At 31.9% G+C, this 20,058-nt stretch overlaps 4 protein-coding genes across 4 annotated transcripts; 1 reads left to right on the top strand and 3 right to left on the bottom strand.

Moving 5' to 3' along the window:
• The first annotated feature begins 4,664 nt into the window (after positions 1 to 4,664).
• On the top strand, positions 4,665 to 6,128 carry LOC125814560 (NAC domain-containing protein 66-like). Its single transcript, XM_049494022.1, has 3 exons — positions 4,665 to 4,890; positions 5,131 to 5,420; positions 5,492 to 6,128. Exons 1-3 carry the CDS (start codon positions 4,719 to 4,721, stop codon positions 6,092 to 6,094), a joined length of 1,065 nt encoding a protein of 354 aa, XP_049349979.1. The 5' UTR covers positions 4,665 to 4,718; the 3' UTR covers positions 6,095 to 6,128.
• Positions 6,129 to 7,363: 1,235 nt separating this feature from the next.
• LOC125814559 (protein CANDIDATE G-PROTEIN COUPLED RECEPTOR 7-like) lies at positions 7,364 to 8,866 on the bottom strand. The gene has a single exon (XM_049494021.1). It carries the CDS (start codon positions 8,734 to 8,736, stop codon positions 7,411 to 7,413), a length of 1,326 nt encoding a protein of 441 aa, XP_049349978.1. The 5' UTR covers positions 8,737 to 8,866; the 3' UTR covers positions 7,364 to 7,410.
• Positions 8,867 to 9,251: 385 nt separating this feature from the next.
• Positions 9,252 to 10,950, bottom strand: LOC125814569 (beta-carotene isomerase D27, chloroplastic). Its single transcript, XM_049494031.1, has 6 exons — positions 10,445 to 10,950; positions 10,269 to 10,361; positions 9,879 to 9,940; positions 9,679 to 9,785; positions 9,471 to 9,566; positions 9,252 to 9,340 (listed from the first exon to the last, which is right to left on the bottom strand). Exons 1-6 carry the CDS (start codon positions 10,850 to 10,852, stop codon positions 9,288 to 9,290), a joined length of 819 nt encoding a protein of 272 aa, XP_049349988.1. The 5' UTR covers positions 10,853 to 10,950; the 3' UTR covers positions 9,252 to 9,287.
• Positions 10,951 to 15,143: 4,193 nt separating this feature from the next.
• Positions 15,144 to 18,971, bottom strand: LOC125814721 (GDSL esterase/lipase At5g41890). The gene is made up of 6 exons (XM_049494187.1): positions 18,917 to 18,971; positions 18,492 to 18,794; positions 17,886 to 18,016; positions 17,003 to 17,245; positions 16,136 to 16,394; positions 15,144 to 15,404 (listed from the first exon to the last, which is right to left on the bottom strand). Exons 1-6 carry the CDS (start codon positions 18,969 to 18,971, stop codon positions 15,166 to 15,168), a joined length of 1,230 nt encoding a protein of 409 aa, XP_049350144.1. The 3' UTR covers positions 15,144 to 15,165.
• Positions 18,972 to 20,058: the final 1,087 nt, after the last annotated feature.

The raw sequence follows: 20,058 nt of genomic DNA, 5'->3' as shown, positions 1-20,058 counted from the left end.
AGAAATTGAATTTGACAGGAAAAAGAGAGAAAGCATCATTAAGGGTGAATGACCTCATAACAGAATTAATTCTCAGTGCTCTTGCTAATATAAGACTTATTTAGTGGTTTGTTAAGTTGATCTTATTAATTAATCCACTAATTAATACATTGTGGTTGTGATAAATATTAAAGTTGAAAATAAACATACACATAATCATGATCAACTCTCTACTACTTAATTTGTCAATGTGCCATTCGCGAAACTATGTCGGAGCGATATAGAATATACTCTTTTGTCCTTTTCCCCTTTCCTATAGTTGAATATCATACTCTCATGTCGTAGTTTGATTTTGCACTGAGTTTAAGAAATAAAGATTTTTTTTTTTAAAAAAAAATTATGATTTAAATTAAATGATAGATGTTTGTGTGGTCATAAATTGTTTTATTAGTAATAAATTGTGTATTTTTAATTATCACTAAATATAGAAACATATCATTTTTTTTAAATTGACTAAAAAAAAAAAGTAAGTCATAGAAATTGAGATAGATAAGGAGTAATATATATACTTCAACTTTTCATAAAGAAACATATATGCTATATTCTAATGTTTTGATGATTTAACAAATTAAGGAGTCAAGTAGAGGAACCTGATCCTCTGAGTGGTTGTCGTCTAGGACAAGTCAATGGACAATAGTTGTAAATCTACCACGCTTACTCTAGTAGGTGGGCACGACAACTTAGTCGTAGAAGCTCTCAATCAATGGGAAACTACTAGGTTGTTTTTGTTCATCCTATATTGGAGACAATTAACAAGAAACAACCTAATGTTTGCATAACACGATTTTAAAAAGCAAAAATGCCTCTCTTCATCAGCAAGAACAAGCTCATACGAATAACAAGGGATCTGATAGAGTTATGTTATTGGTAAAAATCTCAAGTTATCTGTTGTGAGTTGTGTTTCCTGTCCTAACATTGTAAGATCTATTTCTATGCTATAAAGGATTATAAATTATTTCAGTTGTATTGTGAGTAGCATTGAGTTCATAGCTAGAGTTAATTGTGTTGAATTGTGTGGAAGTCTACATGAGCTAGAGATAGTTGATGTAGTGGGAAGTAGAGGTATTACTTTGTGTCTTGTCATAGAGTTGTTACAAGGTTGGTTGGATTAAGAGTTTAATCCTTCGTAAGAACTTGAGTCTATTTACGAATTGCTTGAAGTCCGTGAAAGTTGCTGAGAAATCCTATAAGACATGTGGTGATTTTTTTCTCTCTTTAGCAAGAAAGTTTTCACGTAAACATATTTGTTCAATACTACAAGTTGTTTGTTCTTCATTGTTCTTAATATTGTCAAGGGACCTAGTCTCTTGACTTATGGTGGACTGATACACGTCATTAATATACATTAAGATTGTCTACAAGGTATATGAAAAAAGTGTGGAAAATTTGGGAAAAACAGATTCTTGAGAAGTATAGGTTAAATAATATACTCAAAGCAGATCGGTCAAAATAAAGGTTTTTTCGCCGCAAATCCTAGACCTTTTGATAACTAATATCCTAAAAATTAAAAATAAATGCTTAAATCATCGACGACTTCTTAAAGTTTTCTGCATATTCTACTTAGACACCTTAACATATCATTTTTCCTATTAGAACTCTAATCTTACAAAAATAAATACCTATTAAACATTTTTTGACACCTAACCAAAACATGAAATGCATGTAATTCACATACATATGATGTGAAAAATAACGAATCAAATAAAGACACATGACATTTTAATTTAAAATAATTATAAATATGAATTTTAAGTATAAACAAATCTAAATCTAAAAAGAAAAGAATTTCAACTTTAAAAAAAAAAAACTATACACCCTCACCTCCCCCCGCAACCCCATCGCAGCCCACCCCACCCCGCATCTTCCTTTCTTCTCACCATTGACCATTGTTAACTCTCAACATAGAAAAATTGGAGGTTATAATATATTTATTATGAATTTACCATTTTTATTTCTCTCGATGCCTTCTTTCTCATTTCTATTTAAATTGATAGTGTTTTCTTGAAAGATTTGTTCTTCCTTTGTTTATTGTGATTTCGAATTTGCTTTTTTTTCTTTCCATTTCTCCTCGATTTGTGGGGAAGTAGGGGTATGCGTATGGGTCGGGGAAACGAAGAAGGAGAGAGAAAATATTTGAATAATGATCTCCATTTTTTTCGGCTAAAAGATGTGGATGGTGTTCTCCATTTTTTCGGACAAAAAAAATGTAGATGATGATCTCTATTTTTCGGCAAAGAACTGTGATGGTGATCTCCATTATTTTCCAACAAAAAAATAAAGGGTTAACTCTACATCTGAAAAATTAAGTACAATAATAAGAAGATTAAAACCAAAAAAAAAAAAAAAGGAAGAAGAAAATTTGTAAAAAACAAAAAAATGGTGGCAGGATGCTGTGGTCTTGAGAGAGAAAGAGATTATTATTTTTTAAAAAAATAATGAAAAAAATAAATAAAAGAAACGGGAAAACATTAATATATTAATTTTATGCGCCCACCGAAGTGTGTATTATACTTTTTGTGCCACATTTGCATAAAGTGTCTAAGTGGTTCAAATTCGAGATGATACATATGTTCAATAGATGCAAGTCCTAGTTTAGGTATCTAAGTGAATTATGCGGACAATTTTAAGAGATCAGGAATAACTTAAGCCAAAAATAAAAAAACGTTATGATTGCAGTGACTGAATTGGAGCGAAGGTGGAAAAAGCCATGAAGAGAAATTTGTATCTTTATTATAATTACCTCTCTATAATAATAATGTGATAGATTATCATGAATTTAGAAAGTGCAATGCTTCGACCCCATCTCTTAATTAACCTCTCGTTGTCTTTGGTGTTATGTTAGTTGCACGAGTAAAGTGAGAGATGGATATAGAAGGAAAGTCAGACAATCACCAACAATAGGTGTGACGTGATCGATATTATCCTTCCGCATTTAATTAGAGATTTTTAATTTAAATCCTTACGAAACTAGATCACAAAAGATGATTCTGACCTAACTCACATCTCAAAAATTAGCTTGCTTTTATGAAAAAAACTCAAAGTACTTTTTTCAGGTTTGACGTTCAACACCACTTGAAAGTGAAGAATTTCTAGTAGGAAGAAATGGTTCACCCTTTATAATGAAGTATACATCGATATAAATTTTATTTAATCAAAATAGTAAATATCGATCGAATATCATAGGTTAAAAATAAATAAAACATGAAAGAGGGGAATATATTGGTGGTTTGAAGGGAGCTTTTCTAGAGATTTTAAGGTCGAGGGTCATAGTTTGTTGAAGTAGGGTTACCCCACCATTGTGGGACCCTGTAATCCACCTAAGTAGGGCCCACAACCTTAGCCTTTTGGTCTGGCCTATCATTCTATTTGGTTACATTTTTCTTTTTCAATTTTGGCGGTGTAATTTTTAGATAAAATTACATATACTTAAAATAGATAAAGATGAGTTATTCAAATACTAAGCATATTGAAGAAAAAAAAATACACTCCTTCTGCTTAAAAAGAACGGAAAAGAGCCTAAAATACCCTTGAACTATTAGAAATGGTACAAAATTACCCTTCATCCACCTATAAGTCTTAAAATACCCTTGCTGTCTACCTTTAGGTCCTATATTGCCCTTTATTTTTAACGGTCCCAATTTAAACCCAATTAATAAATCATTAATGGCGTGGTGATTTTCTATTGGCCAGCTTTAAATAATCTAAACTAATTGAAAACCTACTTATTCTCAAATTAGACCCAAATAAAATCTACCCGCCCCAAGTTCATTAAACCCATCTTCCTCACAGGCCTTTCTGAATTGAATCCTGACCTTGAGTTTGAACATCTAAAAAGATATTTGATAAGAGATGTGCATAACTTGATCATTTTGTAAAGGTTACTGTTATTAGACATGGTGATGATACACACATTGGTTGATCATAAAGAGGTTGAAACAAGTTTTGAGTTCTTAGTTTAGGTTATTTAAAATCTGATCAATAGAAAATTGTCACGTCATTAATGAATTTATTAATTGGGTCTAATTTGGGAATGGGTAGGTTTTTAAATTAATTTAGGTTATTTAAAATCTGATCAATAGAAAATTGTCATGTCATTAATGAATTTATAAATTGGGTTTAAATTGGGACCGTTAAAAATAAAGGGCAATATAGGACCTAAAGGTAGACAACAAGGGTATTTTAGGGCTAATAGATGGATGAAGGGTAATTTTGTACCATTTCTAATAGTTCAAGGGTATTTTAGACCCTTTTCCGTAAAAAGAATAATTTATTTTCCTTTTTAGTCAGTTTCATAAAAATGATCTCTTTCATTATTTGGCTATACTTTTATTTCAAAAAAATTTACGTGACATATTTAAGGCCATAAAATTAAATGAATTTATGATCATTTTTGAATTATTCTTTTTTAAACAGAGGAATCATACAGTAAATCATACTATTCCCCATTATACCAAACCTTTTCATGCATTTCTGGACCCAAATTTGTTCCTAACAACTGCATATAAATGATGGTGTTTCCTCTCTTCCCTTTTTACCACTCTTCTAACTCTCTTTCTACACCATTTTAAGGAAATCAAAGTAAGTTGTGACAACAAGCTAAGGCCAATTTTCCCTTCTTCCTCTTTCTCTTAGTCTAGCCAACTAGCTAGGCTTGTTTACGTACTCGCGACATATACGACATGAATCTATCTGTAAATGGTCAATCACAAGTACCTCCGGGCTTTCGTTTCCATCCAACTGAGGAAGAACTCCTTCACTATTACTTGAGAAAAAAGATAGCTAACGAAAAGATTGATCTCGATGTTATACGTGAAGTAGACCTCAACAAGCTCGAACCATGGGACATTCAAGGTGAGACCAAGCTAGCTCTTTCATCAACTTGTGCATTATTCATCAATATATCAAACAAACTATATATGTCATTACAAAACTATTTCCTCTGTCTCACTTTATATGACTTACTTTCCATTTTAGTCATCGGTCTAAAAAAGAATGACACATTTCTATATTTAGTAACTTGAAAATGTTTATTTTATCCTTAATGAAATGATTTCTAGTCACATAAGTATTAATCGATTAATTATGTACCAGAGAAGTGCAAAATAGGATCAACACCACAAAATGATTGGTACTTGTTCAGCCATAAGGACAAGAAGTATCCATCTGGGAGTCGTACCAACCGTGCTACTGCTGCTGGATTCTGGAAGGCTACGGGTCGTGACAAAGTGATATACGGAAACTGTAAGAGAATAGGGATGCGAAAAACCTTAGTCTTCTATAAAGGACGTGCCCCTCATGGCCTGAAATTAGATTGGATCATGCACGAATATCGCCTAGACGACATCTCCACGCCTCAACATCAGCCCCCTCTCAACTTTTGTGTAAGACTTATCGATTTATGATGAATATTGTCGATGTAAGTAAGTTAAACTCATTTATTCTTAACATCTAGGCCTCGGAATCAGCTGCTCCGGAAGAGGGTTGGGTGGTCTGCCGTGTTTTCAAGAAGAAGAGTACTGTACTTCAAAGCTCCTCTGCAGTAATGTCTAAAACTCTTACTCATGAGAATACAAGCACTCATCATGACGGTGTTCTTGATCAAATACTCATGTACATGGGAAGATCATCCAAACAACAACAACATGAAACCAAAAGCAGCAATATTGTCCAACAGGTCAACAACAACGACAACGACAACGACAACGGAAACATTCAATTTGATAATAGTGAAGACAGTTTCCTACACCTTCCAGAGCTGGTGAATCATCATCAAGATTGCAATTTTGATGATGAGATGATCATCATGTCAACAGAAACCGATGATCAACATTATTCTTGCATGATTAATAATTACCAAGAGGACAATGAGGCTGCAGATCATAAAAAAAATGGACCTACTTGTGACTGGTTAGCCCTGGTGGCTTCTCAACTTAATGGCCACCATGTTGAAGCACCAACGAACAATAATACTACTCGATCCAATGATGATGATGTTGAATTTTGGAGCTATGCACAATCATCAACCTTTGATCCACTAAGTCAGTTCACTGTATGAATCATACTTAGATAAACTCGTACTGTATAGGATATAGTATGCTACTTTTTCCTAATACTTAACGTTGTCCTTCGTGATCATTGTATTGTTTAATTATATAAAACAGAAAAATACTCTCAAATATGGTCTTTTCTGAGCATGATATCATATTTCTTGATTTATACAGTATGTATGCATACTGTACGTTCTTTTTTATAGGCTAAATACTTGGAAATTCTTTTTTTTTTTTTTGATAATACAGTTGATAAACTAAAGTTGCTATGATGATTACATAGGCAAGAGGCACACTGAATCCACTGCATATATAAATTATAGTTCATCTGATTCTGCCGTCCTTTTCTTCATTATTACATTGTTGACAATTGATCCCATATATACTTTATTTTTATGTCACCCTCTAAAACGTTTTAATCTTTTTCTCTTGTTGGTTTATATTTTATAATTTTATGAATCTATGACATGACATATTGATAATTAAAGCTTTAGTTTGTAGCTAACAAATCATTGTAAAGTCACATTCTTAAAGATGACTACATAAGTGAATATAATTGGTAGCTAAACTAATTTCAATGGTATAAAATTAATTGAGCATCTTCACATTTGAAATTACCAACTGCAGTTAGTTAGTATTACTCCTACTATCAAGTTGTGCGTCTACTTTTAATTTTCAAGTTGCGTTTTTCGAAAGTCAATTTGACTAATTTTCACAGTTAAATTAGATTACATTAATTCGATATTTTTTTAAAAAAAATTTAGATATTCAAAAACTATACGAAAAGTACTATAAATCCAATTTTTTTGCATATCAATATGATGAAAAATACATTGTAAAATATTAGTCAAAGTTATTATCATTTGACTCTAAAAAAGGAAATTATGACAATTAAAAGTGGACGGAGCTAATAATCACATCAATTTATTCATAGATTGTAGAAGTACTACTTATGAGAGCTTATGAGAATATGAAATGCTTAAAAAAGGCGGAATGACCTGGGAAACCTCTTGCACTTGGCTCTGTTTGTCAGTTGAACCCTTAAACTCATGGCTATGCCAACTGAACACTTAAACTCATTGAAACACAATATTTTAAACACAATATCAAATGCTACATATATAAGTCGAGATTAAGGTTCATATTCTACTTTAATTCACATGAAATGCTCAAGTTAATTATACAAATACAGAGAGACAAAATTGACAACATAGAAATTAAACAAAAACTTCAAAGTAAAAAATGATCTACAAGATGTGCACTACATCACTTTCAACCATTTCAAAATTGATCATGAGATCCTGTAATCTCAATAATAATTTTTTCACAACTCAAACTCGTCACCAAACTTTAACGCCTCAGAGGCAGCTTCTTCCTCTTCATCATCAATCATAAAGTACGGGTTATGTACCTCGGGCCTGAATTTAAATCCAGTAAACAAATAAAAAGCCAGAGTTGCAACTTCCCCTGCCACTACACTAGTCCAAAGATACCTATACGATGTAATCGTCTCCAATGCATAGACTACAACTCTCGTAAAGTAAATATAACATATAACCACGACGTAGTACTGTCTAAAGAGTGTCAATTTCATCAAATTCACAGCAGCTTTACCGTCAGACTTAGCTGCTTCGCGTAAATTCTTGATTGACCAAACAATAGGGAAAAGAACCGCGCAACAACAAATCACATCAACGAGTAAAAACACTTGTTTCCATGTCACCCATTCATCTCCATAAGGTCCATCTTCATCAATCACAACTTGAGCTATGTTTGCTATAACTTGTAGTGGTATCACAATCATCAAAACTTTCTTCTCCTTATCTTGCAAATAAGGTTTGAGAAATGACCAGCCCGTCCCAATCAACACGATCAACGTAAACAACATAATTCCTTTCAAGAAACTGAAAATATAAAACAGGACATCCCATCCATGAGCACTACCGGTTCGTTTAATGTAAGATTTATCCTCTGCTTCACACAGCAAATTCAAGGCTTTCAATATGATTACAGCCAACATGAAGAAATGAATCGCGTGAATGGTTAAACGCTTCTTGAACAACAAGAAAGTCCAAAAAATGCATAAACAGAAATAAACAAGAGAAAACACGAAATAAATCCTAGGCAAAATGGCTTTGCCAGCAGAGAGATAGTCTCTATTTCCTGATTTGGCATCAAGATTATACATTGCTGATCGAACGGTCATTGATACTTTTAATTGTGGACAACAATTAGCAAACACAAGAGAATACTGATCAGAATCTGTTTCGACAAAAAGGGTATCGAAAGAGGAATTGTCATGAAGTTTATCAAATGTGTAGACAAGCTTGACAATATCAGATTGAATTGCGCAGGTGATCTCAGCATCCTCAATTTGTTCAAGAACATGCATCCACGTATCGCGAGTACATAGAAAGAATCCAACTTTCGAGAGATCAAGGCTTGAAGGATTGCTAGGGACACCAAGGGAGATTTTTGAGACATTGAGTTCCAATCTACCACGATGAGTGAAGCCAAATTCATCGAATGGTATAATGGGACGATCATCAGATCGAACCTCAGAGGATCTGATTTCAGCTAGAGAAGGTGAATAAAAAAGTGATGTGACAAAGAAAAAGAATAAGAGAAGGGAAAATTTTGGGATCGACATTGTTGGATCGATTAGATAAGCAAAATGGTCCTTTTTTCGTGATATTTACATAATGCTTTAATTTTGTTTGTGTGTAGTATATGGAGTTTAAGAAAGAGAAGAGACACAATGTACTTCTCCTTCTGTTCTAAGAAATGGAATTAGTATTGCCTAATGAAAATACGAATGGGGAAATGCTGTTATGTTTACTTCAGTTCGTTGGATATATGAGGCTAAAACTATTTTTCAATGGTGTCACCCGTTCGAATTCCATGGTCAAGAGGGGAATGTTAAACATTTTTCACATATTAGATTTTCTTATTGACCTGTAAATTATGTAAAATATTCTTTTTTTTAAAAAAAAGAAGTATATTAGTGTCATATATTTCTATTATTTGACATTGTACTTTATACTAAGTGTTTTCAGAACAAATGTATGATTACAAAAGTTCCATATAAATACATAAGGTATAACATATATATATATTCTCGATCGTATGGATATGTATATTGAACTAGAATGCTATACTAAATTTCCCCCCATCGGCATAATTGACCAAACTGATCTCCACCTAATTCGCACTGAGTTTTGGACAGACATTTGAGCTGGGATTTGCAATGGTGCCTGCGTAGATAAAGACGAGTTAAAATCTCATATGGTTACTCAGTTAGTAGTTTTTTTCATAGAAAGTCGCTCAACTTTCTTTTATAACATCAAAGTCATTCAACTAAGGATTTTTCTCACAGAAACTTACATATACTCGCATAACAAGGTTGTTTGGAGACAGGATCTTCTTCAAATGGCGGTGGTACTTGTCCGTAAATCATTTCACAACTCATGTCTTCAAAATCTGCATTATATCCAAATTGGATGATGAGTAATAGACATATACTACTCTCCATGTACAAAAAGTGATCTAACTGCTTGTCCCCTGCAAATTAACAAAGTTGAAGAACACTTACTTGGATTCATTGTTAATGGAAGTCCGAATTCATTTGTGAAGAAGTCTTGTGTTGGTATTTTGCACATATTCACACACATTCCTACACACCCACTGTTCTCCAAATACCTTCAATCACATAAAACAATTTGATATTTTCCGCAATTATAACAGTAAAATCACACAAACTATTTTTGTCACAATGGATCAATCGATTCGTACCTGCACTTTTTTATGTGAACTCCACTTTTCTGCTTCACCCCATCTACCTCCACTTCGACAACCTTATTCATAACATTATAAATGAGAAGCTAGCAATTACAGAAATTCAAAACACAGTAGGCCATTCTTTTTAGGCATAATACATAAATATGCCCTTTTAACTTGACTTTAGCTGACATCTACGTGCACAAATAGACACTTAAACTTGTAGAACAAATAGACACATTCATCCTACGTTTGTCCTACATGATAATTTTGTATCCTATGTGACATCCTACATATATTAAGTCACGTAGAATATGTGTATCTATTTGTTCAATTTTACACTGGAGGTCATAAATATCAGTTGAGGCTAAGTTAAAGGGCATATATATAGTTTGATTAATGTACCTCCGAAGGACCAACTAACCAGAAGAAGAAAGGCACAGTAATTGTGGCGTTGAATTCTGCTGCCCACTGGGTTGGTGGAAACAATTTCCTAAACTGTAAGCATCCAACAACAAACATATTATTTACAATTATAATACTTTTAAGAACAATAACGTTTAACATGGAGAGGTTAGTACCTGAGCAGGAGCTCCAGGAGGAAGCATAGACATGAGGACTTCACGAACAACTTGCTGCTGCTGTAACCGTGACCTCCCCTGCATCACTTTCCGCGAAACATCCACAAAACTATCGTAATCATAATCAAAAAAACCTTTTTTCTTTTGATCAGACTCTTTTTTACTGGCTCCAAAATTCTCCATCTTGCGTGCGAATAGAGTCATGAATGCCTTCTCAAACAATCCATCATTGTACTTTGTTTTCTGTCCTAATGGTGCTGGTTCCCCTGATGGCTCTGCTATCCCACATCGGATACCAATTTTAACATATCGACTCTGGCTTTGGCTTTGGCTTTGTCGTTGCGAGTGATAAAAGGTAGTATAATTGTTGAAAGATGGGGATGAATAGGGGATGCTAAGTAGCACCATGCTAATTAGCTATGTGTTAAAGCTGATGCATATCGTGTGACTTCAACAGTCCAGGCAATGGACCAAGATTTCATTGTTGCATTTTCTGTTTTGCACACAAAAACTTGTCACCACACAAATGTGATCCACCTAATTAGTGTTTAGCAGCCTCTCCTTTTTCACAACAACTTACTCTCTCTCTCTCCTTTTTTATTTGTCCAATTTTAACTATTTACTTGTTCCTTTTTTGACAAATCACGAAAAAACAGTATTTTTTATCTATTTGAGAGTTAATAATTTTTAAAAAGATAGTTAATTTTGAAATTCTATCAATTAATTAGGGTAAAATAATAAATTTGTTATGTCAATAATTATTTCCTTAATAGATATATCAAGTCAAAATTGGACAAGTAAAAACGAACAGAAACAGTAAATGATTATTAAAGAGATAAAGATTCACTTTATCAAACAGTGGATGTTACTCACATGCGAGAGGTACGGGGATCGATACCCCGCACCTCCTTTTTTTCATTGTTTCTTTTAGATATTACAAAACAATTTCATCCTTCCAATAAATTGAACAAAAAAAAGTGTTATTGAGTAATTGCTATTGGGTTAACAAGTTTCTAATGGTTCTGTTAAAAAAATCGGGTTATTATTTGATATTGGTTTTTTAATAATGGGTTACTAGGTAAATCGATAACTCATTAATACAATAGTAATTTACTACTTTGCCCTATATAAATGTTAGATATTAATATCAGTACCTTATAATTGGTTATTGTCTTTGTCCTTTAGTCTTCAATTCACATCATTATCCTAGTTTTTTTATTTGTATTGCGCTTGTTTAGTTCTTTTCGTGTTAGTTAAAATTGCTTCTATTTTATGAGCATTCGATAATGTTATATTATCGTCTTGTCACGCCAAATTATTGTTGGAGGAGTCATATAATTATTTTATGAACATTTTCTTATTGATTAAATCGAAAATCGAACCATTAAGGACCAAAATATTTTATTTTTTAAAATTAAGGACCAAAAATCGATAAACAGAACACCGAAAACTGAAAAAAAAAATCTTTTGGATTTAATTATTGATTTAACTTATTTAAAAATCAATAAATCAAACTAATAATACATAAAACAGAATCAAACCGTGTTGGACGTAAATCTTTTACCATAGGCAGATTAATCTATCCTCTATAAAAAAAAAAAATGAGTTATCTTCCTCCCACTTGTGGTGTGAACTCACTATGATCATAGCAATACCCCCAATCGTATATGCACACTATCCTCAAATCATTATGTTATATTTTAAAGTTTTGATGATTTAACAAATCAAGGGACTTGATAGAGGGATCTGATCTCATTAATAGTTGTCCATAGATAAATGGAGAACAATTGTAAATGTGGCAGAAAACTTTATTTTAAATCTCGCATGTGCAACTACTTTGAAAACCAAAAGAAAAAAAAAAACCCTTCTCCCACATTTAAATGTGGCAGAAAACTTTATTTTATTTTTCTTTTTCTCAAAAAATATATAATTAACAACCAAAAGTTAAAGGTTGGTTTTCACGTGGGTTGAAAAATAACCCATTCTAGTTGCCACCGAATTAAGGTCACAGATAGCACATAATTTTGTTGTTTATCACATAGGTTAGATATGAACTATGAACACGACAAAGAAAAAGTATCAAGTTTTTCCTTATGCGAGGATTGAACAGCTTATTACCGTCACATCAAATTCATCTCAACCCTATTAATTTTTCATGCTTAAAATATCAAAGCAAGCTTAAAATATAACATACTCATGAATATAATCACACATATATACACATATGTTACCAGTTATCTATTTAGATGCAAGCAAGGCTCTTGATGCCAATTGTTGGAAAACTATATACACAGCAGAAGCATACCCGAATTTTTACTGCTTACATGAATAATAGATAATCAATACCGTTTATGCTAGAACACATAATCATGCTAGAACACATAAACTTGTTGAATTTAATTCGATAAATACCTCTTGAAGCGTGAGCAGATACCTTCAAGTGAATCCCCAAGTTAGACGGACCTTCAAGCGAATCAAGATAGACAACAACTATGGTCTTCTACAGTGATCCCAAGTTCACATCTGAACTCTCTCAATACTTGGGTGGGCAAGTATCGAATAGAAAACCAATCAATCTAGGGCTAGAAGAATCCCTAATTATAGAGATTCCTTCACAGTCCAAAGAGGAGAACCAAACACACGTTATTTTTCTTCAACCGAAAAATACACGCTAGTTTTCCTTTTATAAGAAAAATAACGCCTCTCCCCTTTTCCCTTTAGAATTAGGATTCTGAGTTCTAGTTAAATATGGGCACTGGAGGGACCACCGAATTAATTACTGAGACATCCTATTATGGAAATAATTCCAAATAATTAATTTGAATTCTTACCATAATAAATTACAAATCATTCCACTAGAAATTCGTAATTGCACTCCTCTATTTATATTTCGTAATTCCCCATTAAACACTTATGTAATTCCCCATGTTAAGATTTCAGATACTAATCAATAAATTAAATTACTGACGAATTTAACTTAATGATTAATTTCCTTTAGAGCACTACTTAACTTATTTCATGTGTCGGATTCATAAATCCACTTGCAAGGTTTGACACGATGAAAACTTATAAGTTTCTCAAAAAGGCATATCAATCAATCTCTATAACGAGACATGGATTTCATCAACTAACTTATTATTTCACCAATATATATTGTTATCATCCAACTTACCAGGCATATTGACCCATCTCAGAATCTCACCTTTTAATAAATCAAAACGATAATTAATATATACAGATCATAATAGTTATATCAGGATTAAGAATATAAGTACATTTAATAGTTTAGAGAATATGTTTTGTCAGTCAGTCTAAAATAACTTTCTCTACTCGGTCCCGTTCAATACATACAAAATGCACTAGCACAAGAAGTTGGAAATATACCGTTCCCATAATCAAGATAAATTACCTATAATCTTGTGCTACAATCGTACCGATGGCATGTCCAATTTACATCCTAGATTGTGAACAAAAAACTTTATACTTATAAGAATCGATGATTTAATCCTCTGTGTATAAGCTAAAACTCTACACACTAAATCATCTACTATATAAGTAAATATACATCATAAACGAATATATGATCTATTAAAATTGAGCAAATATTTATTCTATAATAAATATTATTTCTTAACACATGGTTAATAGTATATATCCCAACAATAATATGGTGGGTAATAGAGTTATTGTTTTGTTTCATTTTGTAATAGAGTTGTTACAAGGGGAAGGAAGAGTTTAATTTCTTGATTGCAAGGGTTTATAATCTGAATCTTAGCTCTTTGTTTAGTGAATAGTTGTTGGTGAAATCACATATCGTGATTCTGTCCTCCCTTGAACAAGAAGGTTTCCACGTAAACATCCTTGTTATTACTTCAAGTATTATTTTTTTCTGTATTGTTTTTAATATTGTCAAGCGACCTGATCCCATACGTAACTTGTGGTTAATTCATACAACTTTTTTTTTCTCCGAAAATTCATACAACTCATCACATAAAATTTTAGATAATGATAAATTCAACTCTTAAATCAGCCCATAACCACCATGTTCATGTGCGAAAATTGACAAATAGATTGGGAAAAAAAACGAGAAACAAGGCAATAAATAAAATTAATTAGTGACACTAAAGCAGACCAAAGTGTCACATGCCAGCAAAATGACACTTTTATTCCTATATAACACCTGGAGTTTTTTTAATTTTATTTTATATTCTTTTAAATGAGCTAATTAATTGGGTGTTTGAAGTAGTCATTTATACCCTATGCATATGTATAACCCAACAAAAAAGGTCCATCCAGCACATGCATTATTGCAACTTCCAACAGCTAAAGCACACTCACATTTACTAATATTATTGGTGCAATTAATATACTGTCCTCTTTTATTAATTCCAACTATGCGTACGGCAATTTCATCTAAAAGCTTAAAAAATAAAATGAAAAGAGAAATGTTAATTGTTTAATTATATTATGTCTTGACTTAATTGTTTAATTATATTATGTCTTGACATGTCCTTCATAAGAGGACCTAATTGTTTTTCATGAGTCAAATAGGCGAAAATATATTTTTGCTTCTTAGGTGTCGGTAAAATTTGAATGCATAACCTATTGTCTGCTCTGATTCCATATTTAAGCATGTGACGATATTATGTAAAAATTTAAACCGTTACAAAGAACATACTAGTGTATATAATAATAGGTCATTGATATATTATTTTCCAATACTAGGAACCATAATTGTGAAGGTGAAGAATGTTAATAGGAGATATTACACTAGCATCACCATACAAGAACTTTTTTGCTATTATAACATTAGCAGCTTCTGTTGGATGATAAGCATCCCAAAACACATATTTTCCTCTATCATTACACATCACAGAGCTTGTGTTAGCATCTTTTCCCTTGTAGCAAACAAATGGTGGAAAGTATCCTCCACAACATGGTGCATCAGCATTCTCAAATCCTATAAATTTCACAAAACAAAATATTGTTAATAAATTAAATGATCATAAAGTCGGATTCAGAATTTGAAGTATATGATAAAAATTGAATTCCTTGTTCAAATATATGATTTGGGCAAAAGTTATTAGATTCACGTGAATCCAGTACTTTAAGACTAGATTTGACTTTGGTCACCAATACCATCACTACAACTAGTTAATGGTGTTGAAGTGTCTGACCAACTTTTAAATGAGTCGATCATACTTCAAAAATGTTAATAGAGCAGGTAACATGTTATGAGTTCAAGTCTCATTGCATAATAGATCGACATGAATATCATGAGTTGTCAAGTAATAAAACCAGTTGCTGTTGATACCTTCTTCTCGATTCTTTTATCATCCGTTATAATGAATTTGAAGTATATGATAAAATTGGATTCCCAGTTCAAATATATGATTTGGGCAAAAGTTATTAGATTCACGTGATGAATCAGTACATTAAGGCTAGGTTTGACTTTGGTCACATCACTAAAACTAGTTAATGATGTTGAAGAGTCTTGACCAACTTTTAGATGAGTCAATCATACTTCAACATGTTAATAGGGCAGGTAACACGTTATCATGAATTTACGCATGTCACACGTCATATTGAAAAATATAAATTTTTAAACAAAGAGTACGTATATATGTATTCGTCAACATTATAACATTACAAAATGATATGGTTACACAGCTCAACGAAGGAAAGACGTACCGTGTTGTTTATGATTTAGTATGATCTCTCTAAAAACATCATAGGAATTAGCATATATGAAGATGGCTTTAGGTTTGATATATTTGTTCAATCTATGTAGCTCCACCTTGAGTTTCTTATTGTAATTTCTGATTAATGTGTTTACCTCCACAGAGCATTTACCCTTTGATATTAATCCAATGGCACGCATAAATGGAATGCACCCAAGAGGTCCAACTCCAACTACTACAAATTTTCGAGCCCCTAATTTATGCAGTCTCTATAAAAATAATAATAAAAAAATAAAGAGGTTAGAAAATTAGCTAAAACACTTATTCAAAGATGAGATTTAAAATATTTGTGTATTTTTTTTAAGAGACTTAAAACTTATTAGAGGTAAAAAGTGAAGTTTGAGAGGGTAACATTTGTGTGGGTGTGAAAACTTGTTATTGGAGGCCAAAAAGAGTGAAAAGTTTAAGTTAAATTGCTCCCCGTCTCATTTTACGTGAAGGTATTAACATTTGAAAGTCAAACTTATCGAACTTTTTTGAAAAATATATATGTAAATTTTATTATACAAAATATGAAGAATTTATACTCGAATTTATATGTAAAATCATGTATTTTGACTCTCTGGATGGGTAGTATTGTTTTTGCAATGGACTTGAAAAAAGAAAATGTTACTCATAAATTGGAAAGAGGAAATATAATATCTTTTTATTTGTTTTATTTTTCCTTTTTGACAACTCATTCACTATAATTTTTCACATGACAGATTTAAAAATTATAAGATTAAAAGGCATTTCTGTAAATTCTAAAGCCTTCGTTAATTTTAAAAATTTCGTATCAAGTCAAAATCAGATAAATAAATTGAAATAGACGTAGTACCTGAAGGTTCATAGTCAAGTTAGAAATTAGGAAGTCTTGGAATGTTGTTGGAGAAACCTTTTCATTACTTACAAAAGGGATAGATGGTTGGAAATAGTTTATAACATCATTAGACCCAATTGTTATAGAAAACATTGCTTTCTTTATGAATCTCTTTGCATTTTCCTCTCCCATTGAATTCACAATGTATTTTCTGCTTTCCTCAAAATTGCTGATCTGTTCCCTTAATGGCACTCTCCCTATCTGCAACATATGTCATCTATCAGAATTTTAAAATATTTTACCTGCTATAACACGTTAAAATAAAGAAAAACAACTTTATTAGATATACATTCATATCATATATACTAATTCTGGAAAAATTATGTATCTTACCGCTAATTAAGAATTTACTATCATATATTGAGCAAGATACACCTAGTTATATGTATTTTTGCTAATACACTAAAATTGAGAGAGAAACGAGCGAGATAGGAAAGGAGATAGTCATGTATCAGAGATACATGTGAATCACACTAGCTATAGATGATACATGTATCTGTATGTATCTGGTGTGAATGGAACGTATTTGGGATACCAGATACATAGGAGAGTGGTGAGCGACATGAGAAGGAGTCCACTTGAATATAGTGTATCTAGAACAAATTACACCTAATTTTGACTTATTCATATATATATATATCTCAAGATATCTGGATGCACCAAAATCTGGTAAGATTTGTTTCGTGATATTGCAAACTAGGATGTATTTAAGTAATTAGCTCTTAAACTAGTAAAATTTATGTAAGTTTCCCTTAAGTAAAAATACAGATTACAGTTAGTGTCGGATTGTCAGTGTATGTAAGTTAAATCTTATACGAGAAAAAAAAAAGATGGTACTAACAAAAAGAGTTCCGGTTGCATCCAAAATTCCTGAAGAACCTGAAGCATAATTAATTCCAATATTTGTTGCATTTGACTCCACATTTGGTGCTAAATATGGTGGAGGAAATGAATTATCTCCAAGAGCTTCACCTGCATGAGAAAAAAAAAAGATTGTTTAGTGACCAACAAGGTACCTAGCTAATTGTCACACCCTTTTAGCTAAAACAATCAAATAACTTTACAAAAAAAAATTAATAATACTCCCTCTCTTCAAATTACAAAGGCACAATTTCCTTTTTAGTAAAAAAAATAATAATAATTTAATTTTACAATTCTATTTTGTCGTTAGTCAGATGATTTAGTCACATAAAATTTCTTTTAACTCCATGCACAAATCCTTAGTGTCAGATAAATTGGAATGAGGGAAATAGGTTTTAAGTTATATACACTAACATGTAATAGCAAGTTAGTATCTACTTTGATCAAGTTATAACCATGAAATGATGCTTATCATAGAAATTTACTTGTGATTACCTTATAAGTGACTTGATTTCACAATACTTTTTACGTTATCATCAGTACATAGAACTTAAACTCAGAAACATGAATCAAGTCGTAAAATTACCAACGATATCGGAAATGGTGAGACCATTGGTGAATCTTCCAGTAGGGTGGCCATGAGAAGGTTTAAAATCTATGCCATATGGAGGAGAGTCAGCTTTAGAGAGGGTAAACAAGAAGTTGTTATTGCCAGAATCAACCAAAGAATCTCCAAACACAAATGTAGCAGTTGAAGTAGATGAACAAAAGGGCAGTACATAAAACATTTGGAAAATGAATATTATTAGTATTGTCATAGTGAAAGTTGCAAGATTATGAAGGATGTACATTATTTCTATATATGTTATTATTACTATTATAACAAGAACTGTATGGTATAGTTAAATATCAACAAGTATATATATGTAGTAATTTTGATGTGAATATGAAATGGTAAAATGTCAGGCACTTTGCATGAGTTGCTAAAATTATTAAAATTGTACTAGGTACCTTTGAAATGGTCATTGTAGTAATCTTTTGAAATTGATACTATATCTAACGTCATATCATGTGAAGATATTTGAAATGGTCATTTTTATGAACTTTCTTACTGAGGTCCAATAATTTTGTACATGTATGTAAAGGAAATATTCTTCCAATTCCTGAGGTTGCAAAATGTCAAATATTTAGTGAATTTTTTAATACGTTTATAGGAGAGAGGAGTATATTTTAAATAAAATAGGAATATTTAGGTGATATTATGGTCCTAAAAGAAATAAAAGTGATATTATAGAGCAAATTCTCAAATATGGTGACTATCTAAGAAATTTACTCGAATAACTAATATGTGCACACTAGTCTGGTTAATCTAGTTTCGAGCCTAATAAGATCTATAAAAGAGAAGAGCACTTCTTATCAAGAACTTCTGTAATTTCATGTCTAAAACTTGAGACGCTTTATTAAAGATTGAAAAGTACCATCCATTCGGCCGCACACCAATTGATGATTAGTGGACAATCTTCAAAGGTGCATCTGCGCAAATTCATATTTAATCGAATTTTAATGTGGATATTGAATATCGAACGGAGAAAAAAGGTGCATCAACTCCCCATGTTGCATTCATAATCAGATACTATTGAAAGAGTAATAAAATTAAATATTTACGTTACCCACCTTCTTTGGTTATCTTAATTCCGTGTATCAATTCATTGTATTTAATTTATATTCACAAAGTAATAAATATTTATATTTATATTGGATGGAAAAACACATTTTTAACAAAACTTTCCAAATACTTTGATTTTATTTTTTTCCAAATACTTTGATAGAATAATAATTATTTTATAAATAAAAAATGACACTGTTGTGACGGCGGTAAAGTTGTTCTCAGTAAACGATTAGGATTGTGATGGAGTGGTAAGTATTGTCACGTCCCGAGCCTACACCCTAGACGTGGCTGGCACTCGAAGACCATTGCTGGCCTCAAGCGAACTCTTGGCTTGGCTTACTAACTCAGCGGAAGACTTAACTCATCACATACACATTTATGAAGTAACTAGAATGTTATAAAGGAACATTCAACTGGCCATTAAGGCAAACTCAAGTCTTTAACATATGAAATGAAAAGTAAAGACAACTGAATTAACTAAGCT

The sequence above is a fragment of the Solanum verrucosum genome, unplaced genomic scaffold, assembly GCF_900185275.1.
Source record: "Solanum verrucosum unplaced genomic scaffold, falcon-dt-bn FXZP01000268.1, whole genome shotgun sequence".
NCBI lineage: Eukaryota > Viridiplantae > Streptophyta > Magnoliopsida > Solanales > Solanaceae > Solanum > Solanum verrucosum.
Note: the sequence above shows the minus strand (reverse complement) of the source record. Positions and strands in the feature narration are given on the sequence as shown.

Excerpts from the sequence above, each read along its gene's own strand:
- LOC125814560 (XM_049494022.1), top strand. The coding sequence starts at position 4,719 with ATGAATCTATCTGTAAATGGTCAATCACAAGTACCTCCGGGCTTTCGT. Across the intron at positions 4,891-5,130 it reads CGAACCATGGGACATTCAAG|AGAAGTGCAAAATAGGATCA; the intron begins GTGAGACCAAGC and ends ATTATGTACCAG. Across the intron at positions 5,421-5,491 it reads AGCCCCCTCTCAACTTTTGT|GCCTCGGAATCAGCTGCTCC; the intron begins GTAAGACTTATC and ends CTTAACATCTAG.
- LOC125814559 (XM_049494021.1), bottom strand. The coding sequence starts at position 8,736 with ATGTCGATCCCAAAATTTTCCCTTCTCTTATTCTTTTTCTTTGTCACA.
- LOC125814569 (XM_049494031.1), bottom strand. The coding sequence starts at position 10,852 with ATGGTGCTACTTAGCATCCCCTATTCATCCCCATCTTTCAACAATTAT. Across the intron at positions 9,941-10,268 it reads GGTTAGTTGGTCCTTCGGAG|GTTGTCGAAGTGGAGGTAGA; the intron begins GTACATTAATCA and ends GTTATGAATAAG. Across the intron at positions 9,567-9,678 it reads TCCATTAACAATGAATCCAA|ATTTTGAAGACATGAGTTGT; the intron begins GTAAGTGTTCTT and ends GATATAATGCAG.
- LOC125814721 (XM_049494187.1), bottom strand. The coding sequence starts at position 18,971 with ATGACGTTAGATATAGTATCAATTTCAAAAGATTACTACAATGACCAT. Across the intron at positions 18,795-18,916 it reads CTACAATGACCATTTCAAAG|TTCTTGTTATAATAGTAATA; the intron begins GTACCTAGTACA and ends TATACCATACAG. Across the intron at positions 16,395-17,002 it reads ACTTGACTATGAACCTTCAG|AGACTGCATAAATTAGGGGC; the intron begins GTACTACGTCTA and ends TTATTTTTATAG.